This window comes from Oncorhynchus clarkii, chromosome 5 (genome assembly GCF_045791955.1).
Source record: "Oncorhynchus clarkii lewisi isolate Uvic-CL-2024 chromosome 5, UVic_Ocla_1.0, whole genome shotgun sequence".
In the NCBI taxonomy this organism is placed as follows: domain Eukaryota; kingdom Metazoa; phylum Chordata; class Actinopteri; order Salmoniformes; family Salmonidae; genus Oncorhynchus; species Oncorhynchus clarkii.
Genome location: NC_092151.1, coordinates 45,753,730 through 45,780,319, shown reverse-complemented (window position 1 = coordinate 45,780,319; position 26,590 = coordinate 45,753,730). Strand labels below are relative to the sequence as shown.

The following is a 26,590-nucleotide window of genomic DNA, read 5'->3' as shown; positions in this document are numbered from 1 at the left end:
CCATGACATAGACCGACCAGATAAATTCAGGTGAAAGCTATGATCTATTATTGATGTCACTTGTTAAATCCACTTCAAATCAGTGTAGATGAAGGGAGGGGACAGATTAGAGAAGGATTTTTAAGCCTCGAGTTAACTGAGACATGGATTGTGTATTAGTGCCATTTAGAGGGTGAATGGAAAAGACAAAAGATTAAAGTGCCTTTGAACGGGGTAGGGTAGTAGGTGCCAGGCACACCAGTTTGTGTCAAGGACTGCAACACTGCTGGGTTTTTCCACATACAACAGTTTCCCGTGTGCATCAAGAATGGTCCGACGGACATCCTGCCAACTTGACAACTCTGGGAATCATTTGAGTCAACATGGGCCATCATCCCTGTGGAATGCTTTCGACACCTTGTAGAGTCCATGCCCCAACGAATTGAGGATGTTCTGAGGGCAAAGGGGGGGTTTTCAACTTAATATTAGGAAGGTGTTCATAATGTTTTGTACACTCAGTGTATATCGGGAATAGGGTCATTATCATTTCAGATAAAGCAGGTGTTCTTGTCCCTCTATGAGTTAGGTTAGCAGGGTAGTCGTACCAGAGTCTGATGGTCCTGTCTGTTGATGGTGACGATACGACTCTCGATAGCACCGCCCTTGTTGGCCTGCTTAATGCTGATGTCTATAACCTCGGGGAAATCACAGTACGTCTGGAAACCCTGAGAGACACCGGTAGAGAGAAAGAGATAGTGAGCGAGAAAGAGAAGTCACATACAGTAGCAGCAATCCTGAATGCACAACATTCAAACGCCCTTCCGCTTACTCTCTATGAAACTATCAAATGATTGCATGAGACAATTGAAACACATAACTAATCATAGCCATTTTGTGGTCGTTTCAGCACGGCATATGCCGTTTCCAAGAAGAGAAGAATAGAAAGAAAGGACAATAAGAGGACAAGAAACAAGAAGAGAAAGAGAAGAGAATGCTACTTCTCCCTACCTTTTCTATCTCCATATCCTTCCCCTGGGACCACTGAATTCCATTGTTACCCGTGACGACGATGGTGACCTCTCCAGCTGAGGGCTCTGTGACCCGGAAGCACTCGGAGTAGAGGGCTGGCTGCAGCATCTCCAGATTTGCCAGGTATTTGAGCTTGAGATCGCGAGCGGTGGCATTACACTGGCAGAACTGCTGGATGAACTTCTTGAAGCGATGGCGGATTCTCTTCCGGGTCACAAAGTGGTACTCCTGGATACGGGCACGTATGTCCTTGGGCAGGAATGACTTATAGCTGGGGGGGGGGGGGGGGGGGGGGCAGAATGGGATTGGTTTAGTTACAATTGGGTGCATTAAATACTAGTATCAATAGCAGCCAAGAGATGAATTATGTGATACAATATCATGTTTTAAGAAAGGACATTTTTCAAAATGTGAAAATTAGCAACTAACAGAAAATAATATATATTCTAAATACATGGGCTGGGTTGGATTTGAGGGAGGTGTGGTGTGATGGAATGAGAAAAGGAGGCCCGGGTGAGTACTGACACCGTGTATCAGGAAATATTTAATGACATGGGTTTATTATGTTCTGTAAAGGATGTCATGAACACGTTTTCAATACTGATAATCTCACACACACTAAGAGTTTATATGTTCATTGATTTGCATGACCAGTGCCTTCCGAAAATATTCCTACTTTACTTATTCCACATTTTGTTGTGTTAAAGCCTGAATTTGAAATTGATTTAATATATATATTTTTTTTATCTCACCCATCTACACACAATACCCCATAACGACAAAGTGAAAACATGTTTTTAGAAGTATTTGCACATTTATTGAAAATGAAATACAGAACTCTCACATTTTCATAAATATTCACAACCCTGAGTCAATGTTAGAATCACCTTTGGCAGTGATTACAGCTGTGAGTCTTTCTGGGTAAGTCTCTAAGAGCTTTGCACACCTGGATTGTGCAATATTTGTTCCACTATTATTTTTTTAATTCTTCAAGCTTTGTCAAGTTGGTTGTTGATCATTGCTTGACAGTCTTGCCATTGATTTTCAAGACGATTTAAGTCAAAACTGTAACTAGGCCACTCAGGAGGTAATCTTGATAAGCAACTCCAGTGTATATTTGGCCTTGTGTTTTAGGTTACTGTCCTGCTGAAAGGCCAGTTCATGTATCTCCTAATTTCTGTTGGAAAGCAGACAACCAGGTTTTCCTCTAGGATTTTGCCTGCGCCTAGCTCTACTCCATTTATTTTTCATCAACAAAAAAATCCCAATCCTTACCGATGAAAAGCATACCCATAACATGATGCAGCCACCATCATGCTTGAAAATATGAAGAGTGGTAATCCGTGATATGTTGTTGGATTTGCCCAAAACATAATGCTTTTTATTTAGGACATAAATTTGGTAAAAAAAATGAATCCATTTCAGCTTTTCATATGTAATTTATTTGAAAATTAATAGAAAAATCTAAAAACATAATTCCGCTGGGTCATGTCAAAAACTCAAAATTCAAGGACAGCACGGTTAGTCTTCTAAAAAGTGACATTTGGAAAAATACCTCTTGAATTTTGAGTTTTTGACAAAGTGTCACAGAAACTGCAGAATATGCTCTTTCAGATACTACGTAGAAATCAAAATGTTTTACCTGCATGTGACCGAAGAAGGATTTGATAAAGCAATGCTCCTTTCCCTGCATCTGTCAATTACAAGATGCGCCCATCTCTTCATGTACAATTTGAGTACTGATAGGCCTAATATTGTCACTCATCAGATTATTGTCAATTTAATCTGGTCTATAGGCTAACTCTTATTACGTGTGAAATTCGTTTTGGTATAGTTTCGATGGGCCAGCTGTGCAGGCTGACTGGCATTGTTTGTTTCCCGCTCATCAACTTGGATCGAGTCAAGGATATGTTTTGCGTTATTCTAAAGGCCTACTGCAACACACAGCATGTTTTCATTTCCTGTACAATACATTTGATTAGTAATAGAGTCCTAGTAAATCAAACAGTACCATAACAGCTTATTTTTACAAAGTAAAACGTAAATGAGAATGTATCAACCTGCACGGTGCGTGGTCAAATTATTAACATAAGCCAACACTGATAAATAGGCATAACAAACTCCTCGTTACACCACTATTGCTCTGAATTAAATCAACCTCTTCATCCTCATCATTCAGTTAGGCCTCATTTAAATTTGATTGTGAAGTAACTTGCATAATTATTGCCCATTCATTCATTGAGAGAGAGAGACGCATTAGCGCCTGGCTAGGTACCAACGTCCTACAGCACATTGTCTTGGCGGAATGAATTGGGAATAAGTGTGAGAAAAAATGTACGGGTAAATTAATGGGTAAAAAAATGCTCTATATACTTTTCAGTGAGCAGTGTAAAATACAAACATTTAGGAAAAGTCAGGCGAGGAACAGGACATGGCGGTTTTTTTGGGGGGGGGGGTCTTTTAATATACAGTACAAAATCAAACGTCAGTGGCCGTTGGCCTATGGCGGTTCTAGCGTTAAGAGAATAAAATGCGAATGTTTGAAATTAGCATTTATATTGCTTAAGAACAAAACTCAAAGATATCATTTCGGATCCGGTTGGTATTTCACCTATTTTCACACAGATCTGAGGTATGTGGCCACCGGGCGGGATCCAACCTGGGATCCAAGGGGTTATTTACAAAATGTTGGTCAGATCTCAGGTAATTGGGCAGATCCGAAGACCTCTAGAAGAGAGGGAGCGCCGTCATTATACCATATGTCATATGCCAAAACGTGCAAGTTATATTTAACCCTAACAGTGAAGTGTTCACCCAGTTCATTCCTCTCTTACAGCAACACCTCAGGGGAAGAGTTGCAGGGGAGAGGGGTGCAACTGAATAAGCCAATTGGAAGCTAGGGATTTAGGGATGACTAGGTGGCCAGGAAGGAAATACAAATGTCAGGTTAACATTTTAGCCAGGACACAGGGTTAACATCCCTATATCTTTAGTGACCACAGCGGAGGCTATGCATTCCACCTGGTTTGACCGTTGTGAACGCCGCTTTGTTTACCAAACGATTCCCAATACATTTTTCATTTGCTTTGAGGTTCAATATGCTCCATCTTCCTCCGGTGTACTCGCCTGGTGTCGTTGAAGATGTCCACAGGAGCCTGGCTGCTCTCCTTAGCCATCCTCATCATATCCAACACAGCCATGCCAAGACACTCCTCCTGGGCCTCATGGTTTACTGGGATACTGACCCAGCCATCCACAAAGTCACTACGCCACTGAGGGAGGGAGGTACAAGCCAGAAAGGAAGAAGTGTCAGAGGAAGTAAATAGGCAGGGAGATACAGGGTACAGGTGGCATAAGGTGAAAACAGAAAAGGGAAAATGGGGAGAAGAGAAAGAAAAAAAAAGGGGGAGAGGGATAGATAACGTTTACATGATATGAGAGACGAGAAACGGCAGACAGACCATCTGATTAGGCACAAAGCAGTTGTTCAAGCCTCAAATCTGTAGTTATACAGCCCTATCAGTGTCATGCCTCTCTCTGTCCCCATGGGCCCTCACGGTTATGAAAACCCTGGCCAGTACAGTTTCACTTTCTAAATTCTCCGTGGATAACATCAACTAAAACCACAGACACCGGCCTCGACTAGATAACTAATGCAGTAACCAGACAGAACATCTTGAGGAACATTACCCAACTTTCGAAGATACGTGGAAACCAGGTACCTCAGTTCTCAGAATGTGTACTAAAGAGTCAACACCCCTTTCCTTACAGCAACCCAGGGCCTAACTTGTCCTAAACTACTGTTGGAAAGTGACTAATTGACTTGAGCATGTTTTAGTATGTTTATAATCATATAAGCATCCTAGCAATAGTGAATAACATGTTATGGGTTTGATAGATGCCCCTGTGAGACAGGAGTCAAATGGTAGAGATAATAGATTGTGAACACCTGCCCTGTGACACTGTCTTATAGCTTAACTGTGTTATATTATATTCACTCATTATGATTTGCATCATGGTATCCATGAATACATTGCTTTTTCTCAAATAGCCCTCTGTGTATGAGAGGATAATTAAGAATGGACTGCGGCAAGGTGCAAGAATGTATACTCCCTACTGATAAGAAGACCGGGAGACTCGTGGAAGAGTACCAAAGGTTCTGGACTCGGGCTGGGATGATAACACCACCTGCCTAACCAGAGATTCATTGTACCTCCTAAACTCAGGAGGGGGAGGGCTTGTCCGGGAAAACAGAGGTGATAAATATATGTTCTGAGATTCTGTAACTTGTCTTTTGCAGCTGTATGACCCAGTGTGGTTTAATTAAATGTAGCTTTCTTTGGAGTCCGACAGGAATTTGTCCCAGAAACTTAGAACCTAACAATTGCCGTTGTCGGTAGGATTCACCACGATTTACAGTTGGACTAACGAGTCTGAATCAGTGGAACAGGAGACGGCACACAAAAACGAGGTTGGCAAAGTTCCTAGAACCATTCCACTCATTCTGACATCTTGGGGGGAGGGGGGGGGGGTCGTAGGCAGAATATGAATTGTGGGAAATGGACTTCGAAAGCCTGGATTTATTCATTAGTCCCACTGTCTTGACGTGGATGATTGTCATTTTTTTTAGGTTTGTGGCCTAGATGACTATTTTCATTTGAGCATCCCCTACTGGATCACTATGTCATTTGAAGTCTGAGGCTTAGATCAGGGGTTCCCAAACTTTTTCACTCGGGGCCCCGCTTCCAGCATTGGGGAACACCCCCTCCCCACAAGCCACATCTATTTCTATTGAGACAAGCTCTGTTCATGATACACAACTATTCACACCCTTCTTGTTGGTGGAGAGAATTTTGCATGTTTAAAGCTCATTTCCTGCAATTCTACACATTTTGTCATGGGGGGTAAAGAGAGTTTTACAGTTTTAAAGCAAATTTTATTGCAATTCTATACATGTCTAATGTGTATTCATGTGAATACATTACAACAATATCTATGGGCTAAAAAAACTAAGTAAAAAATGTTAGTTGACTTGGGCTAAATGATCTGGACATTTCTGACAAGTTATAAATAGCTCTGTAAGGTATGCCATTGACTAACATGACAAGAGGAACTGATGAAGCACTACCCAATTTCAAAATTGCACCTTGTGCGTTCTACTATTACAGCTTTCAAGAGTACGTTTAAAACCGGACTGAGTCCCCCCTGCCGACCCCCAGACGACTATTTATATGTTTTCCCTTGTGGATGATTGGCATTTTTGCAGTTTGTGGCCGAGATGACTGTTTAAATTTTTTGCCCTACTGGATGATTGGCATTTTTGAGGTTTTTTTTTAGTTCCTTGCCCAGATGACTATATTAATGTTTGTCTTATTGTGTGTCATTGTCTGTTCGTTGTATGGATAAATTGTCATTTTTATACCAGTACGTTTGATTGTAAGAGAAGGAGTTCATGTTGAAAGAATCTTCTTGGGTACCATGAATTCATTGAACATGGACGGTTCCTGTTAATAGCATCCAATCTAGGAGGAGGCGTTGTCAGTAAGTAGTAATGTGTATAGTGTTAGAAGGTTGCATGCAAGTTCTGGAGGAAGTCCACCTCCGTGTATAGCAGTATGAAGACGTTATTTGTAAGGGATCTGTGTGTATTGGCTGTGGAGATGCTGTAAGTCAGGAGGTTGGTTTGTGGTCTATTGGTGCTAATAATAGAGACCGATTGTGTGGCATTTTTTTAAACTTGTGTTGTCAACAACAGTGATACTTGAGGAGTGACACTGGTATAAAAAGACCTTATGTCTCCTGGGTTCTCCAATAGTACATTTGCAGACGCTTCAGTGTCGTTCTCAACAAGATATCAGGTCCAGTTACAAATGTATTAAGCACGTACCCCGTGAATAGTGGGTGAGAACATCTAAACATCGTAGATACCGGGAGAGGCAGAGAAATAATAACCATTGAAAATGGCATCTGTGGGTTCTGACACTTCTGTAAAAGGGGGAATAGAAGAGGAAACATTTTGTAAAGCCATGGGTGTGCTGAAAGAGGCGCGCAAAGAATCTACCAATTCGGTATGGGGAAAATTGTGCAAATTGGAATCAATTGGTCAGCATTTCCCTGCTGACTGAAAATTCCAATCTAATAGAGATGTGGTGGTATGGCACGGCACAATGACGTCAAGGACAAATCGCAAGCTCAATATACACGCGTTTTGATGGCGTTGTTTTATCAACAGCAAGGTAGAACCGATAAATCTCATATTAAAAGATATAGAGAGTCAGCTTGTGCAGGCGAGTAGTAGGAGGCGACTAGAGAAACATTTTGAAATAAACAGAACCAGGACCTCGAAGGCTCTGGAAAATAATACAAATCAAATCCAACATAGTAGTCCTGGGCTGGATTGGACTGGAAACCATAGAGAGGTGAGCCCGGTTCGTACCAGCTGCCAAGTATTGAGGAAATGCATTGCATAATGAAAGAAGTTAAATAGGGTCAGGAATTCGTCAGCTTCATTAGAAAAGAGGGTTGAATTTTTGGTTTCCATGCGGGCGCTTATGATCCCGTTGTCTGCGCTCTCCTGCCTAGAGCAATTTTGGCACAACTCCTAGCACCTCATCAAAAACCCTGCTTGGTCTTACCGCATGTGATCCAACAACCTCACATGTAGCGGGGGAAGGATTCTTAACCACTGCAAGGACGAGCGATAGGATGGAAAAAACATAGGGCACAAAAATGTGGCTCTGGCTGGCAATTTTGCTGCTAGAGAAGGAATTTGTGAGGTTTGAAACCCACTATTTAGTCAACACACCAGCTGGGAACAGATAGTGCAAGCTGCATTGAGAGCGGAATCAAATTCAGCTCACGGTGCTGCAGTGCGTGTTGACGCTCCTACCCATACCCCAAGCACTGGTAATGGATTTGAGAGTAGGGAGAATAAAAGCACACTGATGCCGCGCACTTGGCCATTGGATGAGAATGTACGGTGGTGCCTGGGCTCTCTGCGTCGACTCACTTTCTTCACTGACTAGTGAGCAGCAGCAAACTCATGAAAATGTCCAGAGTTGGAAGCAAAGAAAGCATAGGGATATTTGGCCTCAAAATGGCTACCTTTACGACGAGAAAAATCATCACGTTCAGTGGAGTCAAGAGCAATGTAACTACTACCCATACAGTTTACAAATCGGTCCAGTAACAATACCGGGCTTATTCTTTATTGTAGCTGGGGTAGAACCGATTTTGTGTTTGGATAATCTGTTGGCATGACCAAACACTCCTCACACGCTCAATCTTGTGAGACTTTATTCATTCTTATTCTGAAATAGTTTAACTTCTGTCAGAATGGGGTAAATTAGCCTTCATCATTTTTGTTTTTGTGCGGTATCTGGCTCGAAAAAACACTAAGTTTTAATTTGGTGAACATTGGTATCTGGCTGATGTATTTTATAATTTGGGTACAAAACCTATTCATCTCAGAATAATACACAAGGAGTGTGAAGCAAATAGCGAATATCCAATATCCAATAGTGATAGTACATACAGTAAAACTTTGGGGTAGATTAAAACAATACCTTCCAGTAAGGTGAAAGTAAAGGGGGAGAGTGGCCTCCCTGTGAACAGAAGTTGTGTTTTGTTTACTCAGTAATTAAAACCTTTTTGTTACTGATTAAGATTAAGTATAGTGATTTAGTATAGTACCCATCTCTCCCTTTGAAGGCTGTTGACTTGGTAGAGCAGTTAGTTAAATTCTGCAGTTCTGAAAAGTATCAAATGCACCCAGATCTGGCCGTTAAGGGAGCTTCCAATTACACTGAACAAAAATATAAACGGAACATGAAAAGTGTTGGTCCCATGTTTCATGAGCTGAAATAAAAGAGCTCAGAAATGTTCCATATGCACAAAAAGCATATCTCTCTCAAATTCTGTGTACACATGTTTTTACATCCCTGTTAGTGAGTATTTCTCATTTGCCAAGATAATCCATCCACCTGACAGGTGTGGCTGGGGACAATAGAAGGTCACTCTAAAATGTGCAGTTTTGTCACACTTGATGTCTCAAGTTTTGAGGGAGTGTGCAATTGGCATGCTGACTGCAGGAATGTCCAGAGCAGTTGCCAGAGTATGTAAAGCTAATTTCTCTACTATAAGCCACCTCCAATGTAATTTCAGAGAATTTGGCAACCGGCCTCACAACCGCAGACCACATGTATGGCTTTGTGTGGTCGAGCGGTTTGCTGATGTCAACGTTTTGAACAGAGTGCCCCATCGTGGTAGTGGGGTTATGGTATGGGCAGGCATAAGCTATGGACAACAAACACAACTGGATTTTATCGATGACAATTTAAATGTAGAGATACCGTGCCAAGATCCTGAGGCCCATTGTGGTGCCACGCATGCGCTGCCATGCACCTCACGCTGCATGACATAGGCCAAATTCAAAGGGTGTTGAGCATTAGTAAATGTGTCAGTTATTCTGCACTCTGGCACACTCAGACAAGAGTGCTCTGAAATCGGAGTAGATAGCCAGAGCGAATTTACCAGCTACGTCTATCAACAGTTGTTGTAGTTACATCATGAACATTCTATTGAAATGGTTACTTGCATAGAGGAGTCTTTTGTTTAGACATGTAGCTTGCTAAACAATGAACCATAATCAAAACTCATAATGTATGAATCTGCAGGTAGCTAACCAACAAGGTTCAATGTTAGCAAGCTAACAGATACAAATATTACTACACAGATCAAACACGAAACGTTAGCTAGGGAGCCAGCCAGCTAATGTTAGCTAGCTAGCTAACAGTACACTAACTTAAAAATAAATGACTGACGAAATTAGAAACATGTAATATCTGAAAAATTTAGCTAGCTAGACTATCTTACCCTTATACATGGATGGACGCTTCTCCCCCTCTGTCACAGATGCCATGTTTGCCCTTAGTTTGAATATGTAATCCGGAGGCAGGTCTTTTATACAACAGCCTTCTGTGTGATATCTTTTCAAAACGGCAGAATGTTCTCAATCTCCTTAACTATCATACTCTATTTCCACATATTTCAAAACTCGGTCATCCAGAAAGTGGAGAGCAGCACTTACGCAGTTCTACTACATAATACCTTTCAGAAAAGCTGCGTTAGAAAGGATCACCTACACATTATAGGAAATAACGGTAAATGTACTACTGGTGATATAGTGGGGCAAAAAAGTATTTAGTCAGCCACCAATTGTGCAAGTTCTCCCACTTAAAAAGATGAGAGAGGCCTGTAATCTTCATCATAGGTACACTTCAACTTACACTTACACTTCAAATGAGGGGGAAAAAAATCCAGAAAATCCCATTGTACGATTTTTAATGAATTTATTTGCAAATTATGGTGGAAAATAAGTATTTGGTCAATAACAAAAGGGTATATAATACTTTGTTATATACCCTTTGTTGGCAATGACAGAGGTCAAATGTTTTCTGTAAGTCTTCACAAGGTTTTCACACACAGTTGCTGGTATTTTGGCCCATTCCTCCATGCAGATCTCCTCTAGAGCAGTGATGTTTTGGGGCTGTTGCTGGGCAACACAGACATTCAACTCCCTCCAAAGATTTTCTATGGGGTTGAGATCTGGAGACTGGCTAGGCCACTCCAGGACCTTGAAATGCTTCTTACGAAGCCACTCCTTCGTTGCCCGGGCGGCGTGTTTGGGATCATTGTCATGCTGAAAGACCCAGCCACGTTTCATCTTCAATGCCCTTGCTGATGGAAGGAGGTTTTCACTCAAAATCTCACGATACATGGCCTCATTCATTCTTTCCTTTACACGGATCAGTCGTCCTGGTCCCTTTGCAGAAAAGCAGCCCCAAAGCATGATGTTTCCACCCCCATGCTTCACAGTAGGTATGGTGTTCTTTGGATGCAACTCAGGATTCTTTGTCCTCCAAACACGACGAGTTGAGTTTTTACAAAAAGTTATATTTTGGTTTCATCTGACCATATGACATTCTCCCAATCTTCTTCTGGATCATCCAAATGCTCTCTAGTAAACTTCAGACGGGCCTGGACAAGTACTGGCTTAAGCAGGGAGACACGTCTGGCACTGCAGGATTTGAGTCCCTGGCGGCATAGTGTGTCACTGATGGTAGGCTTTGTTACTTTGGTCCCAGCTCTCTGCAGGTCATTCACTAGGTCCCCCCGTGTGGTTCTGGGATTTTTGCACACCGTTCTTGTGATCATTTTGACCCCACTGGGTGAGATCTTGCGTGGAGCCCCAGATCGAGGGAGTTTATCAGTGGTCTTGTATGTCTTCCATTTCCTAATAATTGCTCCCACAGTTGATTTCTTCAAATCAAGCTTCAAACCTATCTGTCATAGTTGAAGTGTACCTACTGTATAAATATATGTTACACACACACACACCACAGTTGAAGTCGGAAGTTTACATACACTTACATTATTACCCTTTGACCCGAAGAGAGCTGTAGTGTTTAGCAGCTAGTCTTGATTTGACTTAGTACTTTAAAGTACTACTTACAGTTGAAGTCAGAAGATTCCATACACTTAGGTTGGAGTCATTAAAACTAGTTTTTCAACCACTCCACAAATTTCTTGTTAACAAACTATAGTTTTGGCAAGTCGGTGAGGACATCTACGTTATGCATGACACAAGTAATTTTTCCAAAAATAGTTTATTGACAGATTATTTCACTTACACTATCACAATTCCAGTGGGACAGAAGTTTACATACCCTAAGTTGACTGTGCCTTTAAAAAGCTTGGAAAATTCCAGAAAATTATGTCATGGCTTTAGAAGCTTCTGATAGCTAATTGACATCATTTAAGTCAATTTGAGGTGAACCTGTGGATGTATTTCAAGGTCTACCTTCAAACTCAGTGCGTCTTTGCTTGACATCATGGGAAAATCAAAAGAACTCAGCCAAGACCTCAGGAAAAAAATTGTAGCCATCCACAAGTCTGGTTCATCCTTGGGAGCAATTTCCAAATGCCTGAAGTTACCACGTTCATCTGTACAAACAATAGTACTCAAGTATAAACGTCATGGGACCACGCAGCCGCCATACTCCTCAGGAAGGAGACGTGTTCTGTCTCCTAGAGATGAACGTACATTGCTGCGAAAAGTGCAAATCAATCCCAGAACAACAGCAAAGGACCTTGTGAAAATGCTGGAGGAAACAGGTACAAAAGTATCTATATCCACAGTAAAATGAGTCCTATATCGACATAACCTGAAAGGCCGCTCAGGAAGGAAGAAGACATTGCTCCAAAACAGTGATAAAAAAGCCAGACTACGGTTTGCAACTGCACATGGGGACAATGTTCGTACTTTTTGGAGAAATGTCCTCTGGTCTGATGAAACAAAAATAGAACTGTTTGGCCATAATGACAATCATTATGCTTGGAGGAAAAAGGGGGAGGCTTGCAAGCTGAAGAACACTATCCCAACTGCTGCAGGAGGGACTTGCGCGCTTCACATTATAGATGGAATCATGAGGTAGGAAAATTATGTGGATATATTGAAGCGACATCTCAAGACATCAGTCAGGTTAAAGCTTGGTCACAAATGGGTCTCCCAAATGGACAATGACCCCCAAGCATACATCCAAAGTCGTGGCAAAATGGCTTAAGAATAACAAAGTCAAGGTATTGGAGTGGCCATCACAAAGCCCTGATCTAATCCTATAGAACATTTGTGGGCAGAACTGAAAAAGCGTGTGTGAGCAAGGAGGCCTACAAACCTGACTCAGTTACACCAGCTGTCAGGAGGAATGGGCCAAAATTCACCCAACTTATTGTGGGAAGCTTGTGGAAAGCTACACTAAACATTTGACCCAAGATAAATAATTTAAAGGCAATGCTACCAAATACTAATTGAGTGTAGGTAAACTTCTGACCCACTGGGAATGTGATGAAAGAAATAAAAGCTGAAATAAATAATTATTTATACTATTATTCTGACATTTCACATTCTTGGTGATCCTAACTGACCTAAGACAGGGAATTTTTACTCAGATTAAATGTCAGGAATTGTGGAAAACTGAGTTTCAATATATTTGGCTAAGGTGTATGTAAACTTCCGACTACAACTCTATGTGTGTGTGTGTGTGTGTGTGTGTGTATATATATATAAAACAATCTCGGTCGACCAACAGTCGAATCACTAAACAATCGACTAATTGGGGTCGGCCCTAATCTATATAGTGCAAACTAATGAGGCGAACTCAGTGAAGTTCCATCTCTTGCGTCTCTGCATGACATGGCACTTCTTCTGTGCAGCAGTCCTGGAGGCGCATGGCAGCATACGCGCGCAGCTTTGAGGGAAGATTGGTGGTAAGTACACCATCCTGCTTTTGGGTGTCTTTTCAGACTTTTCAGATTCCAGAATAATTATTTAGTTGTGGACATTACATCACTTCACTCCCTCTCTTGGTCCTCATCTTTGTAAGTCACCTTGATTTTGCAACTGTGTTTTACTAGTTTCTTTATGACATTTGTTAGCGAACTCCATGACAGTAGCTAAAGCAACGGGCTATAGCAGCACACAAGTCGACTACAAATGCATGCTGGGCATGCCCTGAACTTGTGAAGTGAGGGCTACTGGAGCGCTATTTGAGCAAAATTGGAGAGGGCGAGAAGGCTAATGCTCCAGCCTTTGGGAATCACGCTCTGCACTCCAGTCAAATTGGGCATGCTCTGCTCCTCACTCTGCTCCAGCTCCGTTCACATACTCGGATTAGAACTACGGACAGTCCAGTTTCACTTTCTATTTTCTCTGTGGATAACATTGACTAAAACTGGAATTCGTACCAGAAACGTAGAACCTAACACTTGTCATGAAGTTGGCCTGTGGGTAAGGTTTATGACCCTCCCATAAATACCTTTCTCCCCTCTCTCTACTGGAGTACTCTTGAATAGCCTTTGTTAAACATAGAGAGTCTGGGAAGATCATACAAGTGGGGGGAAAGGAACCATATTTCGGTAATAGAACCAGTTGAAAATATGCGTTGGTACTTAATGAATATGATGTCAGTTCAGTTGTCATCTGAGACATTATGACTGATGACAGGACGACAAACTGTATCTGGGAAAGTCGACACATTCTAGTTATCAGATTCACATGTAATTGTTGTGCAATTTAAATGTTTAAATATGACACTATTTGTGAAAAGATTCAATGTAATTTTAGCTTCCAAATGAGAGAATTGTGTTTTCAAAAAGTTAGAGCTCTGCTCAATCAGTGACCCACCCCTGTAAAGAGACATGGGCTATAAAACTATGAAAACACACCCTTCTCCCTCCTCTATATAAAGCCTTGACGAAAATGTAACCTCTTGTTCCGGGTACATTAGGATGACGATCCGATGTCAGAATGGTTCAGATAATAACTACAGAATGAAGCCAACATCAGCGTGAGCTTTGGTTGCGAATGGTATGAACTTTGAACTCTTATTCACTACAGAAGTGATACCTCCTAGCCGTTGAGTTAGCAGCGGGCGCTGTAAACGTGGGCTAGGAAAGGACGGACGACGTATCCAGCCTAACACACAACGACGATACTACAACGTAGCCAATTTACCGCCTCGGACATTCTTCCGAGGACAGGAAGATCTCTGTTGGCTAACACGGCCAGCATCTAGGACCAACCTACCGAAGCGCAGATCAGAGTAAATATTGATTTATTTTCCCTTTTCCAAATGGGCGGTAATTTAGAATGCATAAGATACTGTATTTACGATAGCATGGCTTCTCCCTTTGTTCCTCAGTCTTCCCGCTCTTTCACTCAAACCCAACCCCCTTTCCTTTGAGTAGCTAGCCGTCATGTTGGCTCCGTCCACCAGGGACGTTTTCTGTATGACATAATTTGCATTCTGTGTATATGTAATTCTGTGTGATTAGTTAGGTATTTAGTAAATAAATAATTAAACCCAATTTTGTATTGCTGATTCAACTTGTTAGCCAGGGTTCGTGAAGATAACCAAGAATTTGCAACTTTCAGACGAGACTGAAATAAGGTGACGATTAATATTGACTGCTATTGTTGTATAATATGACTAGGTCTTTAAGAGTTTATTCGGAAGATAACAGCTCTATAAAACACTCTTTCGTGGTGCACCGATTTTCTAGTTAATTACATTTACATGATTAGCTCAATCAGGTAATATTAATTACAGAGAAAGGATTTTATAGAATAGCATGTCATATCACTTAATCCGGCATAGCCAAAGACACGACACACTACAGACTTAAGGGGAAATTCGCAGTTGAAAAGATAAAGCACATCCCACCTCTGTTCTGGTAAAAAAGGCCAGGAGAAATGTAACCACTTAAATTCATAGACAGTGTAATTGATGCAACGACTGCCTATCCAAGGTAATCAGAATTATAGTTTCAAGCATATTTTGAAGCTATACCGTGTTTATTTACATTTTTAATTTTTACAAACATTGGGTAAAACAAGCTAAAGGTCAAAAGGATAAGCGTAGATCAAAAGGGCCCCCTGGTTCACAAATCTTCACATAAACATTGTTAAAACGTGAGATGGCGCACACACACACACAAAAACACAAAAAACCCACACACACACAAAAACACAAAAAACCCACCACTGTGCCTCTCACACTGCCTCCCAATATCACTTCCCCTTTCTTCAGTACCCTACCACCCTTCCACCCAATGGGTGGATTAAGCAATGATTTACACATCACAAGCTCTACAAGCCTTGCTGATAGGTGCTTTGCTTATAGAGACCATTACCCCAAATACAGCCTGTGGTCTGGTCAGAGCCCATACTTACACAGCAACCCTGAGTAGAAGAGCCGATTCATTTAAAGCTGAACCTAGATTAGCACTCCTACCCTGAGACTCTTTATGAATTTACATCTTGCTCTCTTGAATTTCACTCTACCAGACTGAAAACAAACCAGGCAAAAATAATGCCAAAGTCAAGACTAACCTGAGCAAAGAGGTAGGACATGACGGTGTCGTCTAAGACGGGGCTCTCCAGCCCTTTGTTGACCCCATAGCGGTGGGCACAGGAGGCTCGGTTGTTATACCAGCCAGGGAAGTAGTACCTAGAGAGAGAGAGAGGGGAAAGAAACAGGGTTGTGGCACATAAAAACCTAGCAACTAGTGGTTAGAGCGACAAATAAAAGCAGCCAATGGATAGCCTGCCATGCAAAGGATGACTAGCCTGCACAGGTGGCAGTAATAGCCTTCCTTATATTTCTTATGCGACAAATACGTACTTACCGTATCAGCAACAAATGAGAACAGCAAAACAACAAAACTGCCAGGACACGTCCTCTGGCTGTGGTTCAATGTGGAGAAGGACTTTCATTCCATAATAGCAGTTTGACATGTAACAGTCACATTTCCTTCATATAGGCATTTTCTGCCTGTACGAACAATTAAAACCACTGTTACTGAACTGAACTAATATTTATACCTAATGTTTTAGGGTCCACACACAGATCGGCTACACATCCATAGACCTGTCTTTTTATCCGCAATGCACTTTAATGACTCAAAGAAGAGTATTCAACTATGTGCTTTTTTTTGAGCTCTCCTAGCTATGACGTTGAGAAACTATAGCAAGCACACTTGTAGTTGTTCTGTTTGGAACACAACCCCGCGTCCCCGCCATCAAACAAGTACGGTTATTGTTCACGCAATCCCAAAAAACGGCCCATTATAAACAGCTATCTGGGTCAGGTGGGCATCATTTGAAATCTTGTTCTGTTGCCAGCATGACTAGGTGAGTTATAAAATAGGATCTTACAGTGCTAGGCATTCACAGGGCGAACCAGAGAACCAGACGGTAATTTCACTGCACATAGAATGGAGTCATGCGTGCATTCAGGTGCGAGTTCCGTGGCAAATTTTCATCACAATAGACATAGGCTCATTCTGTTCAGAGCAACCCAGGGTATGACGCCATGTCATCTTGTAACTGCACGTCAAACAGTGATCGTAAACGGTGACTGTTAATGACATAAGTTTTCATGTGAAGTGCATATTTGGACTCAAGTTTTTGGCTTGCTTGTATGACATCAAAGTGGTATTTACTATAATCCTCATCGTCTCATTCTTTTAAAATACATAGTCTCTTCCTAATTTTAAGCCTTCCCTTCACTCAGAAGACCAAAAAATGCCCAATTAGCAGGAGGGTTCGCGGAAGCTTCTTGAAGTGTGTGGTGCCCAAGTTCAGAACGGCTGTCAGTCAAAACCCACACAGCGCTGTGAAAACGCTGAACCTGAGCTCTGATATCATTTATAGCGTGTTACTGTACAGCCACTGCGTCCCAATTAATCTGCCATTTTCAACCAGTACAGGGGTATGAGTATAACGGGCTACCGAACATATTCCTCTTAACAGTACATGTTTTGCATGATTCATAAAAATTGCATCCATCCTAGTATTTTTAAAATCAGCCATCTTTCCTGAAGCAACATTCGAGCCTTGGGAGTTTTGAGAACCACTCGGTAGGAGAGTAGGGTTTATCTGCATACTACGGTCACTACATGCCTCGCCCAATGCCAGAGGCTGCTAGCTAGGACACCAGTACAGTGTCCTTCGCCCCCCACCTGATGAGCACTGCTTTCCCAGTTATTTTAATGTTATGGCGAGGGTAGTGCAACGCGAGAGTTGGATTGGCTACACAAGCTAACTACTTCCCTTGCCTTAACGTTAAAATAACTGCGGGAAAGCAGCGCTCGGCAGGCGGGGGCGAAGGACACTGTGTACCGGTGTCCCCTATCTAGCTATCAGCCTCGTTCGGTGGGTTTTTGGTGCATTACCGCCACCTATTGTGCTGCAGTCTGGGACAGAAACCGCGCTAGCAGCCACAATGGCAGTGGCCGCGGCATTTAGCGAGGCATAGTACGCGCCATGTAGTAACATCAGTCCGCAGATGGACATTATTGCGGTAGGAAGTCAGCAACTCGATTCACATTGTTTGGAGGGCCAACTAGAGGACTGAAAAGGCACTACACCTCGCTACAAGTTGAATTGGGACACCACTCCCACGCCATGCCACGTGCGGGATAGGGCAAAACGGAGGGGAAAGGCTAAGGGGGTGGGTTATTGGAATTGAGCCAAAGAGTAAGATGTCATAGAAGATAAAAGAACATTGTATATAATTGTGTATACCACAGTACAATGATACTTTGATTAAACTTCATTACCACTGTAATTTCACACTTTAATTCCTCCATTTTTTTATAAATCTATTCCAACTAAATATTTCCTTTTCAACAGAGAAATAAATTGTGCTAGACCCCTGATCCCATGCCACTTCCTAGTTCCTACCTCACTCTGAAGAGGAGCATCTCATTGGCTGATTCGTCCAGTTTGAGGATGTGATTGGGTGGGAACCACATGCGGTCGCTCTCCCTCATCAGGCCAAATAGGCTGCAGTACATTGGTGACAGGCCTGGGACACAGGAGAGAACAGAAAAATGTAAAAAATTGACACTAAAGATATCCATAGGCATCGATCCCTGGTCGAGTCACACGAAAACACTAAAAAGTGGGACCGGATGCCTCTGCTTGGCACATACAGCATTAAGGAGATGGATTGGGGCTAAGGCCCTGTGATAGACTAGTGTAGGGCTGGGCGATATGGCCAAAATATTATATCACAATATATGTCTAATTTTTGATGGTATTATTAATAATACAAGTTCTAAATATGCTTTGAGTAGTGTATGACCCTATGGTTTGGTTTTAATGGGGCTTTCTTCTGATTGAACCGTATAAAACAAAATCACCCAAAAATGTCAGCATTTTTTACCAATTTCTGCATTTCCTTAACTTAATTGTTATCATTTCCACACTTTGCTACATTTGTCTTTGTATGCCTATTTTGTCAAACAGTAACTTTCCTTTATCAGAATAATTCATATCTTCTATGACCATGTATTTGCAGTGTATTTGGGCCTCCCGAGTGGCGCAGCGGTCTAAGGCCCGGCATCTCGGTGCTAGAGGCGTCACTACAGACCCTGGTTCGAATTAAGGGCTGTATCACCTTGATTGGGAGTCCCATAACACGGCGCACAATTGGCCCAGCATCGTCCTGGTTAGGGTTTGGCAGTCATTGTTAATAAGAATTTGTTCTTAACTGACTTGCGTAGTTAAATAAAATATTAAATAAATCAAATAAAAAGAACGTGCAAATGTATCTCATGGCAGTTCTTAATTTCACCACAAGGGGCAGTGTGCAGATTTTGAAGGTCCTTTTGGCAAGCTTTACACCACTCCAGCCGACGCTTGGCTAATTTGAAGGGATGTCCATATACTTTTGTACACACACACAGACACACACACACACACGGTCAAGAGTTTGGACACACCTACTCATTCAAGGGTTTTACTTTATTTTTTACTATTTCCTACATTGTAGAATAATAGTGACAACATCAAAACTATGACATAACACATATGGAATCATGTAGTAACCAACAAAGTCTTAAATCAAAACATATTTTGAGATTCTTCATATTTTGAGATTCTTCAAAGTAGCCAACCTTCGTCTTGATGACAGCTTTGCACAATCTTGGCATTCTCTCAACCAGCTTCATGAGGTAGTCACCTGGAATGCATTTCAATTAACAGGTGTGCCTTGTTTAGTTAAATTGTGGAATTTCTTTCCTTCTCAATGCATTTGAGCCTATCAGTTGAGTTGTGAGGTTGGGGTGGTATACAGAAGATAGTCCTATTTGGTAAAAGACCAAGTCCATATTATGGCAAGAACAGCTCAAATAAGCAAAGACAACCCATCATTACTTTAAGACATGAAGGTCAGTCAATCCTGAAAATTTCAAGAACTTTGAAAGTGCAGTCGCAAAAACCATCAAGCGCTATGATTGAACTGGCTCTCATGAGGACCGTCACGGGAAAGGAAGACCCAGAGATACCTCTGCTGCAGAGGATAAGTTCATTAGAGCTAACTGCACCTCAGATTGCAACCCAAATAAATGTTTCAAAGAGTTCAAGTAACAGACACATCTCAACATCAACTGTTCAGAAGAGATTGTGTGAATCAAGCCTTCATGCTCGAATTGCTGCAAAGAAACCACTACTAAAGGACACCAATAAGAAGAAGAGACTTTCTTGGGCAAAAAAACACGAGCAATGGACATTATACCAGTGGAAATCTGTCATTTGGTCTGATGAGTCCAAATTGGAGATTTTTTGGTTCCAACCGCCGTGTTTTTGTGAGAAGCGGTGTGGGTGTACGGATGATCTCCGCATGTGTGGTTCCCTCAGTGGAGCATGGAGGAGGTGGTGTAATGGTGTGGGGGTGATTTGCTGGTGACACTGTCAGTAGTATATTTAGGATTCAAGGCACACTTAACCAGCATGGCTACCACAGCATTCTGCAGCGATATGCCATGCCATCTGGTTTGGACTATCATTTGTTTTTCAACAGGACAATGACCCAAAAGACACCTCCAGGCTGTCTAAGGGCTTTTTGTCCAAGGAGAGTGATGGGCTGCTGCATCAGATGACTTGGCATCCACAATCACCCAACCTCAACCCAGTTGAGATGGTTTGGGCTGAGTTGGACCGCAAAGTGAAGGAAAAGCAGCCAACAAGTGCTCAGCATATGTGGGAACTCCTTCAAGAATATTGGAAAAGTATTCCTCATGAAGCTGGTTGACACCAAGAGTGTGCAAAGCTGTCAAGCAAAAGGTGGCTACTTTGAATAATTTTTGGGTTACTAAAGGATACCATATGTGTTATTTAATAGTTTTGATGTCTTCACTATTATTCTACAATGTAGAAAATAGTAAAAATACAAACTTGAATGAGTAGGTGTTCTAAAACTTTTGACCAGTAGAGAGAGAGTGAGTGAGTGTGTTAAAATACAGTTGAAGTCGGAAGTTTACATACACCTTAGCCAAATACATTTAAACTAAGTTTTTCACAATACCTGACATTTAATCCAAGTAAAAAATTCCCTGTCTTAGGTCAGTTAGGATCACCACTTTATTTTAAGAATGTGAAATGTCAGAATAATAGTAGAGAGAATGACTTATTTCAGCTTTTATTTATTTCATCAGATTCCCAGTGGGTCAGAAGTTTACATACACTCAATTAGTATTTGGTAGTATTGCCTTTAAATTGTTTGTCTTGGGTCAAACCTTTAGGGTAGCCTTCCACAAGCTTCCCACAATAAATTGGGTGAATTTAGGCCGATTCCTCCTGACAGCTGGAGTAACTGAGTCAGGTTTGTAGGCCTCCTTGCTCGCACAAGCTTTTTCAGTTCTGCCCACAAATTTTCTATGGGATTGAGGTCAAGTCTTTGATGGCAACTCCAATACCTTAACTTTGTTATTCTTAAGCCATTTTGCCACAACTTTGGATGTATGCTTGGGGTCATTGTCCATTTGGAAGACCCATTTGCGACCAAGCTTTAACTTCCTGACTGATGTCTTGAGATGTTGCTTCAATATATCAACATAATTTTCCTACCTCATGATGCCATCTATTTTGTGAAGCGCACAAGTCCCTCCAGCAGCAAAGCACCCCCACAACATGATGCTGACACCCCCATGCTTCACGGTTGGAATGGTGTTCTTCGGTAACAATGGTCATTATGGCCAAACAGTCCTATTTTTGTTTCATTAGATCATTTCTCCAAAAAGTACGATCTTTGTCCCCATGTCCAGTTGCAAACTGTAGTCTAGAATTGTTATGGCGGTTTTGGGGCAGTGGCTGTTTCCTTGCGGAGCAGCCTTTCAGGTTATGTCGATATAGGAATCGTTTAACTGTGGACATAGATACTTTTGCACCGGTTTCCTCCAGCATCTCCACAAGGTCCTTTGCTATTTTTGCACTTTTAGCACCAAAGGAGGTTCATCTCTAAGAGACAGAATGCATCTCCTTCCTGAGCGGTATGACGTCTGCGTGGTCCCATGGTGTTTATACTTGTGTACCATTGCTTGTACAGATGAACGTGGTACCTTCAGACGTTTGGAAATTGCTCCCAAGGATGAACAAGACTTGTGGAGGTCTATAATTTGTTTTCTGAGGTCTTGGCTGAGTTCTTTTGATTTTCCCAAGCAAAGAGGCACTGTTTGAAGGTAGGCCTTGAAAAACATCCACAGGTACACCTCCAATTGACTCAAATGATGTCAATTAGCTATCAGAAGCTTCTAAAGCCATGACATAATTTTCTGGAATTTTCCAAGCTATTTAAAGGCACAGTCAACTTAGTGTATGTAAACTTCTGGCCCACTGGAATTGTGAAATAGTGAATTATAAGTGAAATAATCTGTCTGTAAACAATTGTTTGAAAAATTACTTGTGTCATGCACAAAGTAGATGTAATAACCGACTTGCCAAAACTATAATTTGTTAACAAGAAATTTGTGGAGTGGTTGAAAAACAAGTTTTAATGACTCCAACATAAGTGTATGTAAACTTCCGACATCAAATTGTACATACATAGTATTCGCTGCAGTGGTTTAAAAAGTCATAAAAGACCCAAGACAAATAACCATATCATCATCCACATAGTGAAGACATAACTTTGCCCGGCTTAAAAAGATTTGATTTTGGCAAAAAATGGGGTCCGGTTATAGGAGCCCCATGAAAAGGTTGCCATAATTGGGAGCCATGGTGCTCCCCATCGGCATGCCTCAGGGAAGTACTGATTCAGAAAGAAGGTGAGAGATTCTAGCCCTCTATGGTGGGGAATACAAGTACAGTGCATTGGAAAAGTATTCAGGCCCATTGACTATTTCCACATTATGCTAAACTTTGAACATTTAGATATTAAATAAATGATAGAGAAGCCTTGAATAGGAAGAGTGAAAGAGACTGGGTTGTAAAATCAGAAGTTAATGGTTCTCTGTGGGAAGACCGATAGCTTTGGAATGTGTTGGGGCGAAGGGAGGAGAGCAACGGTTGAGATAGGAGAGACTGATGGACATCTGTGGACTAGGGGAAGGAGGGGTTGAGGTCAGGAGGTGAGGTCAGTTCCCCTTATTAAGGGAGTAATCAGGGTTTATTATCTGGTTACCTTCTTTCTGTTGAACCATAAGATGTAAGGATTGGAGAGAGAAGGAGGAGTGTCCTAAAGTGGGATGTTGAGAAATGTTTTGCTGTCTGAATTACAGAACCTGTAATACACAAGTATATATTTTTAGACCTGCATATTTAGTTAAAAGAAATTCAGGTTAGCAGGCAATATTAAACTAGGGAAATTGTGTCACTTCTCTTGCGCTCATTGCACGCAGAATCGGGGTATATGCAACAGTTTGGGCCGCCTGGCTCATTGCAAAATAATTTGCCAGAATTGTATGTAATTATGACGTAACATGGAAGGTTGTGCAATGTAGCAGGAATATTTAGACTTATGGATGCCACCCGTTAGATAAAATACGGAACGGTTCCATTTTTCACTGAAAGAATCAACTTTTTTTATTTTTAAGGCTCGTAATTTCTGTGTGTTATTATGTTATAATTAAGTCTATGATTTGATAGAGCAGTCTGACTGAGCGGTGGTAGAAAGCAGCAGGTTTGTATGCATTCATTCAAACAGCACTTTTGTGCGTTTGCCAGCAGCTCTTCGCAATGCTTTAAGCATTGCGCTGTTTATGACTTCAGGCCTATCAACTCCCGAGATCAGGCTGGTGTAACTGATGTGAAATGGCTAGCTAGTTAGCGTGCTAATAGCGTTTCAAACGTCACTCACTCTGAGACTTGGAGTAGTTGTTCCCCTTGCTCTGCAAGGGCCGCGGCTTTTGTGGAGCAATGGGCATCGATGCTTCGAGGGTGGCTGTTGTCGATATGTTCCTAGTTCGAGCCCAGGTAGGGGCAGGAGAGGGACGGAAGCTATACTGTTACACTGGCAATAGTAAAGTGCCTATAAGAACATCCAATAGTCAAAGGTATATGAAATACAAATGGCATAGAGAGAAATAGTCCTATAATTCTTATAATAACCTCAACCTAAAACTTCTTACCTGGGAATAATGAAGACTCATGTTAAAAGGAACCACCAGCTTTCATATGTTCTCATGTTCTGAGCAAGGAACTTAAACGTTAGCTTTTTTACATGGCACATATTGCACTTTTACTTTCTTCTTCAACACTTTGTTTTTGCATTATTTAAACCAAATTGTATGTTTCATTATTTATTTGAGGCTAAATTGATTTGATTGATGTATTATATTAAGTTAAAATAAGTGTTAATTTAGTATTTTTGTAATTGTCATTATTACAAATAAATAGATAAATAATAATAAATCGTCCGATTAATCCGTAGCTGCTTTTTTTGGTCCTCCAATAAATCGGTATTGGCATTGAAAAATCATAATGGGTCGACATCTAGTAAAGACAGAATACAACAAGCCAGAGAATGGATGAAGTTCAGATGTCCTGGGCCAGGCCTCAGCAACACTATTTCTCTGCAGCTCAACCTACAACAACAACAAACTCTATAAGACAAGTGTGTTACACACATAAGGAAGAAGAGAAAGTAGATGACAGAAACAGGAAGTGAGAGTACAGTGCCGAGTGACAACAGGAAGAGAAACCTAGCAGAGCATATTGTGTGGTGGAGGTTAGTTGGGTGATTGTCATGAAAACAGTTTTAACCATGGTAGTAACAAATTGAAATAGTAAGACTGAAATTATAAAACCATGATGCATCTGCAACACTCAACTATCATTCGGAAGACTAAAATGCCTAGTGTAAGGTACAGTGTCTGATTTTAATTATGTAACTTCTCAACCAAATTCTCATTACTGAAATACATTTGGATAAAATTGGGTAAATTTGATAAAATTGTACTTTAGAATTTATTTTTTTATTTTTTTATTAAACTAAATATGTTGCTGTAGTTTGTCCATAAATCATAAAAATGGTATACTAGTTGAAGTTCACAATTTTGGTTTTATTCACCTATGATGCATCATCTAGGAGTAGTAGTCCTTAGATTAACAAATACACTTAATTCCTTCAGAATGAGGTTCTTATTCTCAAAACACCCCCTTTACACCAACCTTATTACCGAAATGACTAAAAAGTAAAAAAATTGGGAAAAACTTAGAAAACCATTACCTTACCAACATGGAGGCATGAATGGGCTTTAGTGATGTGTTCAATTGTTTGCCGACTCACAATGGCTGTCTAAGATTACTTGCATATTGAGCTATAATTATTGCCTATTTTATTAACGAGAACCTTAATTTCGGTCATGGTAATAAGCTAATTCTAATGTATGGGTGTGCTGTGCTGTGTGTGCTGTGCTGGTACTATTCCGGGATTCTGGCCTTCTAGGCAGAGTTCCTCTGTCCAGTGTCTGTGTTCTTTTGCCCATCTTAATCTTCTCTTCTTATTGGCCAGTCTGAGATATGTCTTTTTCTTTGCAACTCTGCCTAGAAGGCCAGGATCCCGGAGTCGCTTCTTCACTGTTGAAGTTGAGACTGGTGTTTGCGGGTACTATTTAATGAAGCTGCCAGTTGAGGACCTGTGAGGCGTCCGTTTCTCAAACTATACACTAATGTACTTGTCCTCTTGCTCAGTTGTGCACCGGGGCCTCCCACTCTTTCTATTCTGGTTAGAGCCAGTTGGCTCTGTTCTGTGAAGGGAGTAGTACACCGCGTTGTACAAGATCTTCAGTTTCTTGGCAATTTCTCACATGGAATAGCCTTCATTTCTCAGAACAAGAATAGACTGCCGAGTTTCAGAAGATCTTTGTTTCTAGCCATTTTGAGCCTGTAATCGAACCCACAAATGCTGATGCTCCAGATACTCAACTAGTCTAAAGAAGGCCAGTTTCATTGCTTCTTTAATCAGAACAACAGTTTTTAGCTGTGCGAACATAATTGCAAATGGGTTTTCTAATGATCAATTAGCATTTTAAAATTATAAACTTGGATTAGCTAACACAACGTGCCATTGGAACACAGGAATGATGGTTGCTGATAATGGGGCTCTGTACGCCTATGTTGATATTCCATTTTTTAAATGTTTTTTTTTATTTAAAAAATAATAATAATAATAATCTGCCGTTTCCAGCTACAATAGTCATTCACAACATTTACAATGTCTACACTGTATTTCTGATCAATTTGATGTGTTTTTTAAAATTTTATTTTAAAATTTTACCCCCTTTTTCTCCCCAATTTCGTGGTATCCAATTGTTAGTAGCTACTATCTTGTCTCATCGCTCAAGAGACGAAGGTCGAAAGTCATGCGTCCTCCGATACACAACCCAACCAAGCCGCACAGCTTCTTAACACAGCGCGCATCCAACCCGGAAGCCAGCTGCACCAATGTGTCGGAGGACACCACAGGAGTCGCTGGAGTCGCTGGTGCGCGATGAGACAAGGATATCCCTACCGGCAAACCCTTGTGCGTCGCCCCACGGACCTCCCGGATCTCGGCCGGTTGCGACAGAGCCTGGGCGTGATCCCAGAGTCTCTGGTGGCACAGCTTAACCACTACGCCACCCGGGAGACCCATTTGATGTGATTTTAAAATGGACAAAAATGTTTGCTTTTCTTTCAAAAACAAGGACATTACTAAGTGACCCCAAACTTTTGAACGGTAGTGTATATTATCATCGA

At 41.3% G+C, this 26,590-nt stretch overlaps 1 protein-coding gene across 4 annotated transcripts in view; it reads right to left on the bottom strand.

Annotated features, from left to right (window-relative positions):
* LOC139408917 (tyrosine-protein kinase JAK2-like) overlaps positions 1 to 26,590 on the bottom strand; it is an 81,662-nt gene that overhangs the window by 28,024 nt on the left and 27,048 nt on the right. For all 4 annotated transcript variants that reach the window (XR_011634333.1, XR_011634334.1, XM_071153375.1 and 1 more), the window contains exons 3-7: positions 18,314 to 18,437; positions 15,959 to 16,076; positions 4,135 to 4,280; positions 988 to 1,279; positions 585 to 704 (exon numbers count right to left, since the gene is read on the bottom strand). Coding sequence is in view for 2 of the 4 variants with exons in the window: in XM_071153375.1 (XP_071009476.1) it covers positions 585 to 704; positions 988 to 1,279; positions 4,135 to 4,280; positions 15,959 to 16,076; positions 18,314 to 18,437 (800 nt within the window). In the remaining 2 variants the exon portion in view is untranslated. The remainder of the gene's footprint in view (positions 1 to 584; positions 705 to 987; positions 1,280 to 4,134; positions 4,281 to 15,958; positions 16,077 to 18,313; positions 18,438 to 26,590) is intronic.